At 36.2% G+C, this 17,446-nt stretch overlaps 1 protein-coding gene and 1 long non-coding RNA gene across 8 annotated transcripts in view; both read right to left on the reverse strand.

The window, feature by feature from the left end:
* Positions 1-17,446, reverse strand: part of VRK2 (VRK serine/threonine kinase 2) — a 105,680-nt gene that overhangs the window by 44,465 nt on the left and 43,769 nt on the right. For 6 of the 7 annotated variants that reach the window (XM_086701050.1, XM_086701049.1, XM_086701052.1 and 3 more), the window contains one exon: positions 9,351-9,485. The exons of the other annotated variant lie outside the window; for it this stretch is intronic. In XM_086701050.1, the coding sequence (XP_086557176.1) occupies positions 9,351-9,485 (135 nt within the window). The remainder of the gene's footprint in view (positions 1-9,350; positions 9,486-17,446) is intronic. 7 annotated transcript variants of the gene reach the window in all.
* LOC147582511 (uncharacterized) lies at positions 1,687-9,334 on the reverse strand. The gene is made up of 2 exons (XR_015249210.1): positions 5,138-9,334; positions 1,687-4,884 (listed from the first exon to the last, which is right to left on the reverse strand). It is a non-coding gene; the product is annotated as an uncharacterized LOC147582511 (long non-coding RNA).

Consider the following 17,446-nt stretch of genomic DNA (forward strand, 5'->3'; position numbering starts at 1 on the left):
AAACAACTAACAATCTTCACCAGCCTATATAACCCCCGTTTTTTTAGTTTGTTTTTTTATCTAATAATGTCGCATATGGCTTAAAATATTTATATTCTATGAGTATTGGATAAATTCTCTAAAATTCCTATATGGGGCGCCTGGGTGGCTCAGTCGGTTAAGCGTCCGACTTTGGCTCAGGTCATGATCTTACGGTCCGTGAGTTCAAGCCCCGCGTCGGGCTCTGTGCTGACAGCTCAGAGCCTGGAGCCTGCTTCTGATTCTGTGTCTCCCTCTCTCTCTGCCCCTCCCCTGCTCATGCCCTGTCTCTCTGTGTCTCAAAAATAAATAAACACTAAACAAAAATTAAAAATAAATAAATAAATAAATAAAATTCTCATAAAATTTTTATCACTACTATCTATCAACATTATAGATCTTGATACAGTACTGAAGAAATTTAGGAGTGACTGCACTTAGTGGGTATAGATTTTGGTGTAAATAAAGTCAATAATTTGTCCCAAGTAATAAAAATGTTGATAAATTAATTTTATACAAATTAGGTCAAAGTGAGAGTTTCTATGAAGATATTATATTAGAAATACACAGTCTAGAATTCTGTTAAAGCAATTCAAGAAAGAAAGGACTGGGAAATATTGTCAAAGAAGATAAGAAAGGGAGGGAAGGAAGAAAATTTGTTGAGGTTCTAATTATGTGATGATCATTGGGCAAAGTATCTTTCACAAATTATCTCATTAAATCAAGGCCACCTCCCAGCCAGGAAGCTAAGCACCCCAGCAAGTAACCTGCCCAAGTCAGAACTAGTAATGGACAGACGCAGGATTCAATCCCATGCCTCTATGACATCAAAGTCCATTCTCCTTTTTTAATATAGTTTAGAATTTGAGGTTCTATCTATTTCTGAAATTTTGCTGAAGTTAAAAATAAGTTTGAGCAAAACTTAATCCACAATAAGGTTTGCAGTCTAAGTCCTATTTTTATGTGTCCTTGAGCTAAGAATGATTTTTACATTTTTATAGGATTATAAAAAAAAAAGAAAAGAAAGAAAAAGAATATGCAACAGAGACCCATATGTGGCCCACAGAGCTCATAAAAGCCTAAAATATTTACTATCTGGTTCTTTACAGAAAAAGTTTGCCAACCCCTAATCTAAAATAAAACTTGCTTTCCAGTTAACTTTTTAAATATTATCTCTTCTTTTTTTCTATGAAATAAAAAATAACAACTAGTTAATATTTTCACTTTAAGTATGTACAATATCCCTAGTTTTAGACAAGCCTGTAGTAGGAAACTCAAGAGTACTAAGATCAGGTAGGAAATGATTATTTGCATTGTAATCATACTAGGCATAGAAAAATGTAAATATCTAGTTCCCTAATGCATTTTAAATGATTTTCTTTTTATGTGATTTTTCTGAATTTAGTAATCGTTTTTCTTTTCTCCACGAATAAAAGGAGAGCCCTACCTGCTTCCCCTTTATTCTAATTCCATAGATCTATTACATTGTACTTTATTTCCACATGGTAGTCATTTTCTTCTCACCTTTCATAGATACGTATTATGGGTTGTTGTTGTTGTTGTTTTCAACTTCATGAGGTGGTAAGGAAAATGTGTCATTATGTGCACATTTAACAGATAAAAAAAATAATGTGTTACACCCAGATAATGCAAATTACCCACACCAAATCCAGCTTCTACAAAAGTTTTATTATTTTAGTGAGTTTTTCAGGCTCCCTAATCTCCCCACCTCCAAAAAGCAAAACAAAACAAAACAAAACAAAACAAAACAAAACAAAAAACAAAACCCACCTAATCTGAACTAAGGTTTACCTGGACTTTTGACTTTAATATTTTACTACTGAAAAGGTAGCGTGGTAGCCACTGAGGTCCAGTCCCACCCAGAAAGAAGGGACCTTTCGCCTGTGAAGAAGGCAATAAGCGGACAACCTCAACTGGCAGGTCCACTGGGAACTGTTACAGCGCGTGAGCCAAGGGCATGCTCTCCCTAGGCAGCACCTGCCACACAAGGAGCACAGTGGGGATACCATGTGGCCATTTCTACCCAGGGGTTCTTCTAATGGGTACTCTCTGGTCTGGTGCTGCCTGTCAGAGCTGTATCACAGTCTGAGCTCTCCCGGCCCAATCCTTCCTGCCCCCCTTTCCTCTTGTGGGGGTCATATGAACATCCCACTCTCAAAGCTTTCTTTGTCCAATCTTGCTTTTTCTCTTTTTCCCTCGCATGGATAATATACTTGCTTCTCCAATAAAGACCTTGCAATCCTAATTCTGTCTCAGTAGCAGCCCCTCTGAAAACTGGATTTGGCACAGGTGGTAAGTCATAGCTTTCATTAAAAGCACTAGGCAAATAAAGATGAAAAGCAAGTTAGACTTCGATGTCCATAAAAAATGCAACTTTCCTATACTAACCAAGACTGTCTCAAACATCATCTTCCCCTTTCCCCTTTAACCTAACCAGATCTGCACCCATACCACATTCTCAAGTTCTGCACTTAGTCAATCCTTTACGTCCCATCTCCTTTGTTTCCTGATGTGGTGAGGGTCTTATACCACTTTAATTCTCCAAATGGATAGGTAGAACTGATGATTACAGAACACCCTGCCATAACTCTTCTTTGCAGTGAATTGCATGGGAAGGGCCTTCATCTTCAATCAGGCACCCCTCTAGGGTGCCCAAAGTGCTCTTCTCTGCCTCCTACCACACCCCTGGCTCCACACTTCACAATTCCTGGGTTCACCACTCACACCTGAATCCTGGTATGTACATTCCTTTAGCCACAAAGCAACTTACTGGGTTTTCATTTGTGTCCACATGGATTTACTATTTAAAAATGTACAGAATTATTTAGCTTTTCTTGTATTTAAGCCTTGGTGCCACATTTACCAGTTGTAAGCTCCAAGGGGAGAAGTGGCCAGGACAATGTTGCATACATATACTTTTGCATCTGTGACAGTACCTACTCTTAAGGCCTTCTGCACAGGCTGAAATAATTTTTTATTAATTTTTCTTGATGTTAATAATTGGAAAAATTGGAGTAAATTCTTTTCAATAGACATCTGAGTGCCAAGCATGATAAACTATTGAGAATCATATGTTTACAAAAAACAAAGAAAAACTAAAATGAGTGCATATGTATTGAATGCATATTTACTGAGTGCTTTAGAGAAGTCAAATTATTTAACCCTCATGACCCTAAAAGGAGATTATTTTAAGATGTCTTGAAGATGTGAAAACAGAATGAGTAAAGGTAGGTATTCTGTGCACAACAAACTTACAGTAACTGGCAAAGTTGAAAATGAACCTAAATCCGTCTGATCAGAAGTAGAGTTTTTTCCATAGATCTCATACAAAGGAGAGATGACAGAAGTCTACCTACAGGTCTAAAGAAAGCATTACTTTGAGAAAAAGTGTAACAGATTTAAATTTAGTAGCACTTTATTATTTTTTTAATGTTTATTTTTGAGAGAGAGAGCACGCGCACGTGCGCATGTGCGAGTTGGGAAGGGGCAGAGAGACAGGGAGATACAGAATCCAAAGTAGGCTCTAGGCTCTGAGCTGTCAGCACAGAATCTGATGTGGGGCTCAAACTCATGAACCATGAGATCATGACCTGAGCTGAAGCTGGACGCCTGACTGAGCCACCCAGGTACCCCAAAGTTAGCAACACTTTGGAGCAAGGGGAAGTTATTTCTAATTGAAAGACTCAGAGAAAGAAACATTTGTGTTGGGTCTTGACAAATATCTAAGCTTTCCACAAATGGAGATAGGGAAAAGAGGTAACACAAGAAGGAAAACCAGAGTATGGGTCAATGCATGTTGGGAGTGCAGAGGCTACTGGAAATACAACAAAAGCCAGAAAAAAACTGGTTATCATCAGTTAGCACAGTTTCCAAAACCGTGCTAAGAAGCTAGAACACAATTTTAGTATGCAAATACAAGTCACCAAAGGCTTTTGGCAAGGAATAATATTATCAGTACTGGCAGCACCATGATGAGGAAAGGGAAGCAGAGAATTCATTTGGGAGAATATAACAATAGTCCAGGCAAAGGGTGATGGGAGGGTGGACTAGGGCACTGGTGAACAAAAGAAGGGAGACCACGGAGAACCACAGTTACTGGATAAGTGGATCAATGACAACCCTAAGAATGGTATGGTTGGCTGGTAAGGGAGGATTCGATGAATAAAGAATGCAGAGGAGAAAGAAGAAGTTTGGAAAGAAAATGATTTATTCATTTTTGTACCAAAAAATAAACTGGTTGATTGGTGGCTAACAACCTCACCCAACCAGTTCCTGATTCTTTCAGTTTATGCAAATTTGAGGGACACGCTCATAGTCGATGAAAAAAGTAAAGAACCTCTTTCCCATCAAGAGTCAAATCTGGCACCTTTCTGCTGCCCAAGCAACTGGGAATCCTAAGCAGCCACACTGGCTCAAATGGAAGCATTTCTCAACACTTGATGTGATGGACAGGAAAGATGTCAGCTGGAGAAGGGGTGCAAGAGATTATGGAGCTGAGAGAGAAGCGAGAAGCAAGACATAATTGTGAGCAAATATCACTGCTCAGTGGCATGTGACCACCCATTAAACCACATTACTACTCTACCTCCACTTTGCATTTTCATTATACATTAGAGATATATATTTAGCCCCCAAGATGCAATTCACTTTTCAAGAACTTAAATTTTTGTTATACAATCTCGTGTCTTATCATTTTTCATGCTATTTTATACAATTAAATCTTTTTAACTGGCACACCTTGCCGTATCAAGAAATGTGTCTCTTAAGCTCTCGTTGGAAATTACACTATGGAGAGAGATAGTTACTATTCATGACTTTTTAAAGTGGAAACTTAAAAAAAAAACACTCTTTTTTTTTTTTTTTTTTTTTAAATTTTTTTTTTTTCAACGTTTATTTATTTTTGGGACAGAGAGAGACAGAGCATGAACGGGGGAGGGGCAGAGAGAGAGGGAGACACAGAATCGGAAACAGGCTCCAGGCTCTGAGCCATCAGCCCAGAGCCCGACGCGGGGCTCGAACTCACGGACCGCGAGATCGTGACCTGGCTGAAGTCGGACGCTTAACCGACTGCGCCACCCAGGCGCCCCAAAAAAAAAACACTCTTAAAACTCTAGCAAGAACATAGTCTTAGTCAGCAACTTTAAACACATTTTTTAAAAAGCCAGCATTTATCTTATTTGAATAGGGTATAATATTTCCCTATTCTATCAACAAGATACAATAGTGTGAAAATCTTCGCAGTAAACTAAGTGCTTATGAACTAATGAAAATCTCTGCATGCCAAAGCAGGAATGAAGCATGCAACGTGTAAGCAACATGGCTCTGTTCACAAACATCACTCATGTCTGTTAAAAACCGACGTGTAACCTCATAGATGCTACTATGTTTTGATATAAACCTGTGCTTTTTATTCTCTTATTGTCCAGTACTTTGTTTTTCAGCTTCTCTTTTTTTCTTTTTCTTCTTGTTTTTGCCAGTAATGTTGCATCACCACTACAGTCTAGACGAAATAATGCAACTTTTAAAAGGTTCCCACTTACTTTTCAAATGTGATGCTTATTAGAATCAGCATGAAATGTATTTTTCAAAACTATAGTCTGACCTTATCTGAGCTGTAAAAAGTCTGAAGCTTCTGTTTTCTGATGGCTGCGACATGCGATTATTCTTAAAAAAAAAATGTGCCTTCTATGTTGGAGGTTTTTCCCTCTTAGATCTCATAACTACCTACTCTACTTCAAATCTGGAATTTTATCCTGTTTTCTTTATATGTAACATTCACTGAGAGTGAGAGACTTAAAGACACATCCATGAGGTTAACATATGAAGAGATGGCAGACGAGCTATGCCTCTTATCATCATCTCTTTACGGCATCTACTGCTCCGTCAGGCTCAAGTCCATGGCTCCTTTAAATGGAACTATAAATTCAAGCATCATAACAAAATCCTGAGAGGCCCTTAGCAGTATTCTAAATGATATTAGCATTTTGAACCCATGACCTGTTTTTCTATTCCAGCTTAGTTTTTTTTTTTTCCCCTAAGCATTATGTGAAAGCCTATTTGATCAAATAGGGCTGTGACTTAATATGCTTTCCAGACTTTGGGGGAAATTCCCTCAATAGTTCACATGCTAGCAATTGCTTCTTTACTAAAAATGCCTTTCACCCACAAAAGAAAACCTTTCCAATTACAGTCTCTTTCCAATTTGTCCTTCTGACACAAGTTCTCAAGAATTGTATGAAAGAACCTACAATACCCTTTCTTTCTAATTTCCAACGTGCTATCAAAGCACATAATTTGTGTCTGTCCTTTAACAAAATAAATAGGCAATGGAAGAGGAGAATCTGAATTGCATCCAATTTATGGTTTTCCTTTTTGTATAAATCAAGTCTGAACTTAAGAGTTTTCAGCATGTCAGTAAGCATTCTCAGTGCTTGGTATATCTGTAAATAGTAGATACTCCAAAACGTTAGCTGATATAATTTAACTGTCATTGCTATAATATTATAAACAGGTTCACCACATGGAAGCTGTATCTACATAAAACACAGCTATCCAACATTCAAAATAGCCACCTGTTCTACTTTAACTGTAAATTCCAATGATTTCAAAGACAGTATTTGAGGTTGCCGACACCAACGCCATTCTTACATGCACAGTCCCTTGGGGTGCCAGTTTTTTAATAGCCTCTAAACAGGGGTACATCTTAACCCATCCAACTTATGCAGCTTAATGAGTTGATTCAGAATTCAAAAAGGCCATCTTCCCATAATAACTAAAAACAAAACAAAACAAAATAAAACCCCTATATATAGCCTTTTGTGAATCAGGATGCTCAAATATTCTTTGGTCAAGTATGCATCTGGCCTTCAGAAATAGAAACAATATGACCAATGGGACTCAGTAGGCACTCAATAAGCTTGTATTGATTATAGGAAAACACTAATTTTTCAACAGCATTAACTCTCTTGGGAACCATATTCTTGGGGATAGGTAATTTGTTAAATGGGCCATCCTATATTTACAGTGCATACACACTCATAAATGTAAAATCTTTTCCCTTACATAGAAAATAGACCCTGGGTGTTCTGTTCCATACAACTTGAGGGACATCTATCATTAAACTACACACCCGGGGAGAACTACACTTATTACATCCAATTCATTACCATCTTCTTAATATTTAACCAGAACATCATTATATTTTTTTTCATAAATCGAAAGAATTCTTGGAGAGCAAAATAAGATACGGTATTCTTTCAGCATAAGTATAAAAATAATAAAATTATTTTCTAGCTATTATATACTGAGTGCTTACTATGTGCCTGATATTTGCCTAAGCCTTTCACATTTTAAATCATTTGATTATTAAAATACCTCTTTGAGGGAAGTTCTCTTATTAGCTTTAGATGTGGAAACAGCACAGGCAGGTAAAATAATATGGCAAAAAAAACAGAGCTAGTAAGAGGCAGGGCCAGAACTCAAAGCCAGAGAATCTGATTCTAGAGCTCATATCCTCAAACCCTCAACTATTTCTACACTGAATCTGTATTGAAAGTTATGCAAATAGTTGCCATCTTTTTCTAATAAAACCTTTTTGCCTGGGATTAGGAAAAGGTAAACCACCCTTTTTTAGTATCTTCTGAACAAGGACATTTATTTATTTTTCTAAAGGTTCTTTTTTTTTTTTTTAAGAAGCAGGGGAGATGGGAGCAGGAGAGAGAGAGAGAAAAAGAGAGAGAGAAAGAGAAAATCTTAAGCAGACTCCATGCTCAGTGTGGGAGCCCAGTGTAGGGCTTGAACCCATGACCCTGGGATCATGACCTGAGTTGAAATCAAGAGTCAGACGCTCAACTGACTGAGCCACCCAGGTGCCTCTAAACAAAGACATTTAGTTCCAGAATAAACAAGCAGTCTATTATCATGAAGATTCCACCACACGTGGTCAAGAATTAACTGCCTGAGATCCCATGTGTAAGAATAAATTATGTTAGAAACACTAAGTGATTTGGCCCAGCCTGGAGTGGCCCTAGGCAAAACAAAAGTACCCTAGGGTACTTCTCTTTCCCCTCAGTTAACTTTTTCCTCTTTCCGTTTTTCCCCCCATCCTGGTGCCTGAATTTTTTATTAAAATTGTTTGGAAATGTTCTTATATCAACTTCCACCCAAAGATTTGTCTATGTTCCTGTATTAGTTTTGCAGGGCTACTGCTATAACAAGGTACCACAAACTGAGTGGCTTAAACAATAACAGAAATATATCATCTCATAGTCTTCGAGGCTACATGTCTGCCATCAAGGCGTTTGCAGGGTTGATCCCTTCTGAGGGATGTGAGGGATAATCTGCTCTATGCCTCTCGCCTAGCTTCAAGTGATCTCAGGTGCTCCAAGGTTTAGAGGAGGCATTCTTCCTATTTCTTCACACTGTCTTTCATCTCTTCATGTCTGGTTTCTCTCTGTGTCCAAGTTTCCCCATTTGTAATATCACCCATACTGGATTAGGGCCTTCTCTAATGACCTCTTGGTAACTCAAAAAGACCCTATTTCCAAATAAAGTCACATGCACAGATGCTGGGGGTTGGGACTTCAACATCTTTTGAGAGGACACAATTTAATCCAGAGTAGCCCCTATTTCTCAGTTTCTCTTCATGGATATGCTGGCAGAGCTCTATCTCTAAGAAAACACTGATAATGGCAATATAAAGTACTAATGATCTCTTGACACTGGATAGATTTCTCCCAGTAGGAATTTAGTTGCTATATGTTACTGTACTCTATCCAGCTCTACTTGATTGGCTTTGCCTGTTACTCCTGAACATCGAATGACTAATTAATCAATTCATTTATGCATTAACCTATTCAATTACTCACTGTTCAGTCATCATTTATTTATTGAGTGCTTATTATATGCCATGCTCTGTGCCAGCTGCTGGATACACATCAGTGAATAAAACATAATCTCTGTTTTCTTGTACACAAGACTAGAAACTTGGTCTCCCGATGGACATTTAACTGAGAGAAATATGCTCACGTGGTTCTGTACCAGTAGTTTCCTAAGTGAGATTTGTAGCTTACAACCAGTCCTGTCCAGGAAGTAAGAGGCTATGAGAGCTAAAAGGGGTCCAAGAGATCTCATGATCTACGTCACCTAATTTATAGAAAGGAAAATTAGAGCACAGAATTCTACTACAATAAGTAATTTTGTAAAAAGGAAAAAAGTGTTTAAGTACAATTAGAATAAAAATTGCTTATATTCCCATTTTCTAATGAATTTTAGGAGAAAGGAGAAAGAAAATAGAACGTATAAAATCATACCTGACATGAAGGAATGATGTTAATTTTGTTAAGTAATAGCATGGTGATAATACAGTGAATTGTCCTCGTTTTTTGAAAATGCATACATAAGTATTTAGAGATAAGATGACATGATATCTGTAATTGCTTTAAAACCTTTCAGCCAAAAAATAGATAAAATAAAATTTCAGAATGTTAACTTTTAAATCAAAGTGATGGGTATCTGGAGTTCTCTATTATTCAGTATGTTTCAAATTTTTCAAAACAAAAGGTTAAAAAAACTGTGTCCTCCTAAAGGCACAATTATCTACTTAACAAGTTCTCACTTGTCTCAGAGTCCCAGCACTGGGAAATAAGCTTCACAAAATATTAATTTTAAATATGGAGACCATGGCTTCTAAATTATAATTATTATGCTGTTTTCTTCAATATTTTCCACTTATCACCACCTTTCAATAACACTCCAGTATATATTCATATTACTGTCATTTGCATAGTATTCTGAGTATGACTTATTTCTTTTTATATGGATCTAATCTGATTTAAAATCAGACATCTTAATATACACATGTTAAGAATAAATTTTGATAATAGGAACACTATTCAGTATCAGATAACAGAGCTAAAATACATTTGATTACTTCAATGATTTTAAAGTAATTTAATCAGAATGTAGTAAAACATAGCAGCATTAAACATTAAAGAATGCTAGATTGAAATAAAATTTGGAACTGACTTTATTTTTATTTGACAAATCATACTGAAAAAATCTCCAAATAGTAAGTTTGTAAAACTAATCCATGAGTAGAGATACACACACGGTATTAAATCTTAAAAACATATTCAGATGACAAATTATGTTGAGACACAAAAAATTCAGTGAAAGTGTGTATTTTACAAACAATTCCATTAACATAAAACTCATAAAATTTTAAAAGTTCAAGTAACTAAAATCATAGGAATAAATTTCAAAGTCCCTTTGCTCAACTAAAAACGTAGAGCAGAACCTCACTAGGAAGAAAGAAAATGACGTGCATGCTATTGCATGTTACAAGTGACTATAAACACCACCATGTTATTTAATCTACAGTATAATCCTATCCACGTGATACCAAAATACTTTAAAGTAGCCTTACCAGCTGTACCATCTGGTAATATTATGGTATCATCAAGCTAAGACATACAATACCACTCCAAAGATAATGAAATACAGAAGTATATCACCAGGACTAAATTTTATAAATGTTCAACAAAGGAAATGCTGCCTCTAAAAATGGTACCATATTATGTGCATATACCATGAAAAATTCTTACAAACACACATTTGCACTCCATCTTACAAGAAACTGTAACTGATAAGTGGATTATGTTAGAATTCCCTCTAGCAAACAGCGAACAAGCAACTTTAATGAGGCTTATGACCCTACCCTATGGATGAAAGTGAGCATTTTGCCACCAGATACAGGTCAGGTACTACAATTCCCGCTCCCAGATCATTAAGGTTTTTTTGTTTTGTTTTGTTTTGTTTTTCTAAATTTGAGCCTTTTAACTTCCTTAGCTATGTAACAATAAGTGGACGCTTTGGAAACATTATAAGAAACATTACCTTCTGCAATGAGCATTAAGCATTTGGAAACATGTTTTCAGAGAATCACAGAATTTTAGAGCTAGAAGGAAATTTTAATATCACTCAGTCAAAGGCTTACATTTTATAGATTGGAGAGCTAACATCCTCACAGGTTAAATCATTTGCCGAAGGCTGCAAGCCTGCTCAATGTTAGGGCTGAGTCTGAAACCTCATCTCCTGACTTTCAGTCCAACACAACTCCCAGTAGTCAAGCAAGTGTTTTTAAAAATCACAGGTTTCCTAAGCCATACTCCAGATGCTGACACGCAGAACTGTTTTCTCTACCTGTGAGGGCCTTTCTCTTTCACTTACCAGGCAGCTTTGGGACAGAGACACATGGAGTGTGGTGGGGTGGAGGCCCTGAAGAGTCAGGGTGCTCTGGACACTAAGAGAGATGACAGGCATTGCATCAAGACTATCCTTTCGTCCTGAGAGGTCAATAAAGTATTTCCTGAGGGGTAATTACAAAAGCAACACTAACCTAGATGCTGTGAGAAATACAAAAGAAGGGAAGTATACATATCTACATGTCTCAAGGAGTCCATTCTAGTTCATAAGACAATATGAAACAACTAAGACTTGAGGGCTCATGTGTTTAAAAAAAACATTAGGGGCGCCTGGGTGGCGCAGTCGGTTAAGCGTCCGACTTCAGCCAGGTCACGATCTCGCGGTCTGTGAGTTCGAGCCCCGCGTCGGGCTCTGGGCTGATGGCTCAGAGCCTGGAGCCTGTTTCCGATTCTGTGTCTCCCTCTCTCTCTGCCCCTCCCCCGTTCATGCTCTGTCTCTCTCTGTCCCAAAAATAAATAAAAAAACGTTGGAAAAAACATTAGAAGCTAAAGGAAATTGGGAATCAGTATAAACCAGAATCATCAAGAAAGACTTCATGTAAAAGCAGGGTTATAAGCTGGTGCATGAAAAAATGATGTGCTTCCATTAAAAGATGCTCAACATCATTGATCATCAGGGAAATGCGGAAATGCAAATCAAAATGACAGTGAGATATCCCCTCACACCTAAAATCAACAACACAAGAATGACTAAAATCAACAACACAAGAAACAACAGGTGTTGGTAAGGATATAGAGAAAGGGGAACACTTTTGCACTATTGGTGGGAATACAAACTGGTGCAGCCACTCTGGAAAACAGTATGGAAGTTCCTCAAAAAGATACAAATAGAACTACCCTACGATCCAGGAATCGCACTATTAGGTATTTACCCAAAGAATACAAATATGCCAATTCAATGGGATACATGCACCCCAGTGTTTATAGCAGCAGCATCTACAATAGTCAAATTATGGAAACAAGGCAAGTGTCCACTGACTGATGAATGGATAAAGACGTGGTAAAGAGTGCCTGGATGGCTCAGTTGGTTAAGTGTCTGACTTTGGCTCAGGTCATGATCCTGCATGTGGGTCTGAGCCCCACGTGGGGCTCTGTGCTGACAGCTCAAAGCCTGGAGCCTGCTTTGGATTCTGTGTCTCCCTCGCTCTCTGTCTCTGTCTCTGTCTCTCTCTCTCTCTCAAAAATAAATAAACATTAAAAATGTTTTAAAGATACACACATATATACATACACACACACACACACACACACACACACACACACACACACACACAAATGGAGTATTACTCAGCCATAAAAAAGAATGAAATTTTACCACTTACAATGACATGGATGGAGCTAGAGAATATTATCTAAGTGAATTAGGTCAGTCAGAGAAAGAAAAATACCATATGATTTCACTCATATGTGGAATTTAAGACACAAAACAAATGAACAAAGGTAAAAATAGAGAGAGAAAACAAGAAACAGACTCTTAAGTCTAGAAAACAAACTGATGGTTACCAGAGGGGAGGTGGGGGGGGGGGGTCATAAGGGTGATGGGGATTGAGGAAGGCATTTGTCATGATGAGCACGGTGTATTGCATATTAAGTGTTTATACCTGAAACTAATATTGCACTGCATTTTAACTAACTGGAGTTGAAATAAAAACTTTAAAAAAATGATGTCCTTCTAATCAACAAAGTGGCCTTTTACAGGTGGGACAGCAACTGTACCCCTGAAATAGAAAGATATAAAAAGATGTGCACAAACCCTGGTTTTAACTAATGTGCCTCACCTTTTTTCACTAATGACACTGTCAGATACAGCCAAGTGGGTGGTACTCCATGGCAAAACCACCACTTGATGTCATTTCTGGTAATGCCATTTTAAGCAATGAAATAAGAAAGGCACATTTGTTCTCTAAATATCATAATGGCACCCATAAGCCTCATTGCCAGTAATCAGTTGTACAATGCCATATCATACTTCAAAGTCAGTGAGCTTTCTAAACAGAAGTTAGGAAACTTAAGTAGACTAAGAGGATGTTGCCTACTTATCTATCAGGGAAGTATAGATTTAGAAACATAATGTTATTTAAAGAATATAACAGGGGCTGCTGGGTGGCTCAGTTGGTTAAAAGTCCAACTTCGGCTCAGGTCATGATCTCATGGTTTGTCAGTTCGAGCCTTGTGTCGGGCTCTTTGCTGACAGCTCAGAGCCTGGAGCCTGCTTCAGATTCTGTGTCTCCTTCTCTCTCTGCCCCTCCCCAACTTGTGCTCTGTCTCTGTCTCTCAAAAATAAATAAATGCAAAAAATAAAAAATAAAAAAAAACAATATAACATAATTTTCAACAAAAAATGATAAAGATGACAAAAGAAAGAAGGTAAATGGTGTACACTTTGGGAGTCTTCATAATACCAAATTTGGAAAGTATCAGATGAGTTAAGAAGAAATGGACAATATGCAATGAAGACAGGGAAAAAGAAGAATAAAATAATCTACAATGAGCTAATTCAACTCTCAGTGAGGTTACCTGTCTGAATTTAAGGAAAAACACTGTTTGATCCATGTCTGAAAAGTATTTGAAGAGATTTTTTTTTTTAAAAAACACAGTAAAATGAAAAGCTCAGAACATCAAGTGTGCCCCCAATGGACTACCCAGAACTTTATTTTGACTATCATCCCTATCAGGACCCCTTCTTTCCATCTTAACTAAAATGGTTGTTTCTACTCAACACCTCTTTGGGTCTATTTCCTAAGTTTATCTCAATCTTTACAACTCTACTGCTTTGACAAAGGTTGTATAAATGTCAACATTTTTGGCTTTTACTGTTGCCAAATCATTCAACAATGTCTTCCCTCTCTGCTGTTGAATCTCTTTTTCCAGTAGTTTTTTCTCTCCATTAAACAGCTTATTGCTCAAAGTTCTTTTTGCCATAATTTTAACTCAAAATATACATTAAGGGTGAATTCATATTTAAAACTATAATCCAAGAAAACTTTCTGAAAATAAAAGAATCTATATATCAAAAGGGCCCACCAGACATCTGGGAAAACCGATACAAGATGATCTACACTAAACATATCCTGGTAACACCATTAGACATTATTAGTAAAGAAATAAAAATCTTAAAGGTAGCAAGGGAAAAAGAACAAATAACATATACTGGTAAGAGAATTAAACTAGCAGCAGATTCTTAAAAGCAACATGCAAAACAAGGCAACAACAGTTTAGCATTTTCAAGAGATTCAAGGAAAAACACGTGAACTAAATATTTTAAACCCCTTCAAGCTATCCCTCAGGGATCAATGTTATTGAAAAAGTGTAATGCACGCAAAGGTATTTTGTACCCTTGGGCACTTCTTGAGCAATCAAGTTACTAAAGCATTAGTTTCATCCAATCTAAAGATGAGCAGGTAACTCTGGTAAAAGAACAGAGAGATGAGCATTTAATGTACTTAATTATATCTAAGACCAAAACAAGGCTGGTGATAAATGAAGAATATACAAGTGACCCATGTTCTGACAAGGTAAAGTAGTAGGACTAAAAACTAAGAAAACAACATTAAGGGAAAGAGGAAAGTAAAATAAACAATAGTGAATTAGTAGTAAGTGAAGTAAAACTACCATAAAAGACTATCATAGTAGCAACAAAAGGTTAAATATGGATAAAGTGAGCCAAAAGCATCTTTAAAAGGTATAGATACCAAGGCCAATCACTACAACAAAAATATGAGCTTTCATAAATAGTCCTCCCACCCAAAGAAACCTTAAAGAATAAGATCAAAGAAAACACATATGAAACAGAGCAAATATAAATAATGAATATTTACCAAGTAGTACAGCAATGATCTTTATGAAATAAAAACTACAGAACTTGATTCTGGCCCTTGAGGCCACATAGAAACACACTAATAACAGAAGATTTTTAAATACCACTCTTGGTCAAAACAAATCAAGTGAACAAAAACTAAGTAAAGGTATAGATGACATAAATAATATAGTCAATAAAATAGAACTTTTGGACAGATATTAAACTATACACTATAAGAATACAGACTACCTTTTTCTCAAACAGACGTGGAATACTGACAAAAGCTGACCTTCTTCTAAGTCACCAATAAAGGCTTCAGGGCATTCCAAAGAGTAAAATTATCAGAATAAACAATATCCTGATCATCTTGTTACAAGTCTAGAATTTAATAACAAAAGTTTTAAAAAGGTCCTTCTATATGAATATTTAAAAACCTGCTGCTGCACAACTTTTTGGTGAAGAAGAAATACAAGTCTTCTAAAAGATAAAGATAATAAAAAACATATTAAAATTGATGAGTACAACATAAAGCTGTGACCAGAGGAAAAATCATGGCTTCAAACACATAGAGAAATAAAATAATTTTTAATGAAAATAAATGAAATAGATCTGAAACTGAAGACCAAGTAAAAAAAGAAAAGGGTGAAATAAAAAGATGATAAGAAATGACATAATAAAGGCAAAATCAGAAATTAATGAGATAGAGAAAGGAAAATATTTCTCAGTAATCAAATCAGAATCCAAGTGAGTTGAAAAAGAAACACCTTTATTAAGGCAGAAAAAAGGAAGAAAAAAATAATAAAAAATAACCAGAGGGAAACAACCATTGAAGTAGAATAAATTTAAAATTCAGAAGAGACTAACTACAATGCGTAACACCATAGAAATACATTTGGAAAAAAAATAAATACATTTGGAAAACTAGACAAAATGGATAACTATCACAATTGATCCATGTAGAGATAAAAAGCTTAAACAGTTCCATAGGAAGAGGTAGCTACATTACAAGGAACTGCCTCATAGAAAAACAGCAGAACCAGATGATTTCATATTCAAAAACCAATTGGTGCCAATTTAATAGAAATGGTTCTAGAATATAGGAAATGAAGTAAAACTTACAAATTCTTTTTATGAAGTATAATGTTGATACCTAAATCTGATAAAAAAAATAGTACAAAAATAGAAAATTACAGATCAACATCACTTACAAATACCTATATGAAAATACTACATAAAATATTAGTGAACATACCTCAACACCATATTAAATAAATAATGTACTATAACAAAGTGGGATTTATTCCTGGAAAGTAAGGTTGATTCAATATTAGAAACACAGTGATATATCACACCATATTAATTGATCTGAGAAAAATGTGTAATTATTTCCATACACACTAAGTAAATCTTTGATGAAATTCAATACCCATCCCATAAAATCAAAAAATCCACTCGAGAACATAGGAATTGATGGTGATTTCCTTGATATGACTATAAGGACACACACATGCACACACTCACATACGTATACGTAGGCACACCTTAGTCCTAAAGCCAGCATCATATTTAATGGGGTAAACTTCAGGCATTTCCATTAAGATCAGGAAGAAGCAAGGATAATCACTACTTTCACTACTATTTACTACATACTGGATATACTAGCAATACAATTAATTAGATAAAAGAAATCAGAGATACAAGAACCGAAAGACAACTATATCTACTTGTGTCTGAAATGCTTCCTAAGAAAACCCTAGATAATCACTACTAAAACTACCTCAAAGTCAATAAATTAATAGGATATAAAATGAATATATAGAAATCAACAATGCACATATACACAAACAATAATTACTTAGAAGATAAAATAGTAGAGTAAAATAGCAGTGACAATACCAACAAAAGTGGTTTAATCTTTAAGAATAAGGGTAGCAAGAAATATAAAAAACTTAATATGAGGAAAATTAAAATACTCAAGAGGGACACCTGGGTGGCTCAGTCGGTTAAGCTTCCAACTTCGGCTCAGGTCATGATCTCGCAGTTTGTGAGTTTGAGCCCCACATCGGGCTCTGTGCTGGAAGCTTGGAGCCTGGAGCCTGCTTCGGATTCTGTGTCTCCCTCTCTCTCTGCGCCTCCCCCACTCACTGTCTGTCTCTCTCTCTCTCTCTCTCTCTCTCTCTCTCAAAAATAAATAAACATTAAAAAAAAATTTTTTTTTAAATACTCAAGAGATAATAAATGTAATACTGATGAAATACAAAATCATTCCTTGCTGTTGAAAAGCATCTATACATCATAAAAATGTCAGGTCTTCCCCAAGTTAATTTAAAAATTTAACAAAATG

Source organism: Puma concolor, chromosome A3 (assembly GCF_028749965.1).
Source record: "Puma concolor isolate L17-30 chromosome A3, mPumCon1.1.hap2, whole genome shotgun sequence".
In the NCBI taxonomy this organism is placed as follows: domain Eukaryota; kingdom Metazoa; phylum Chordata; class Mammalia; order Carnivora; family Felidae; genus Puma; species Puma concolor.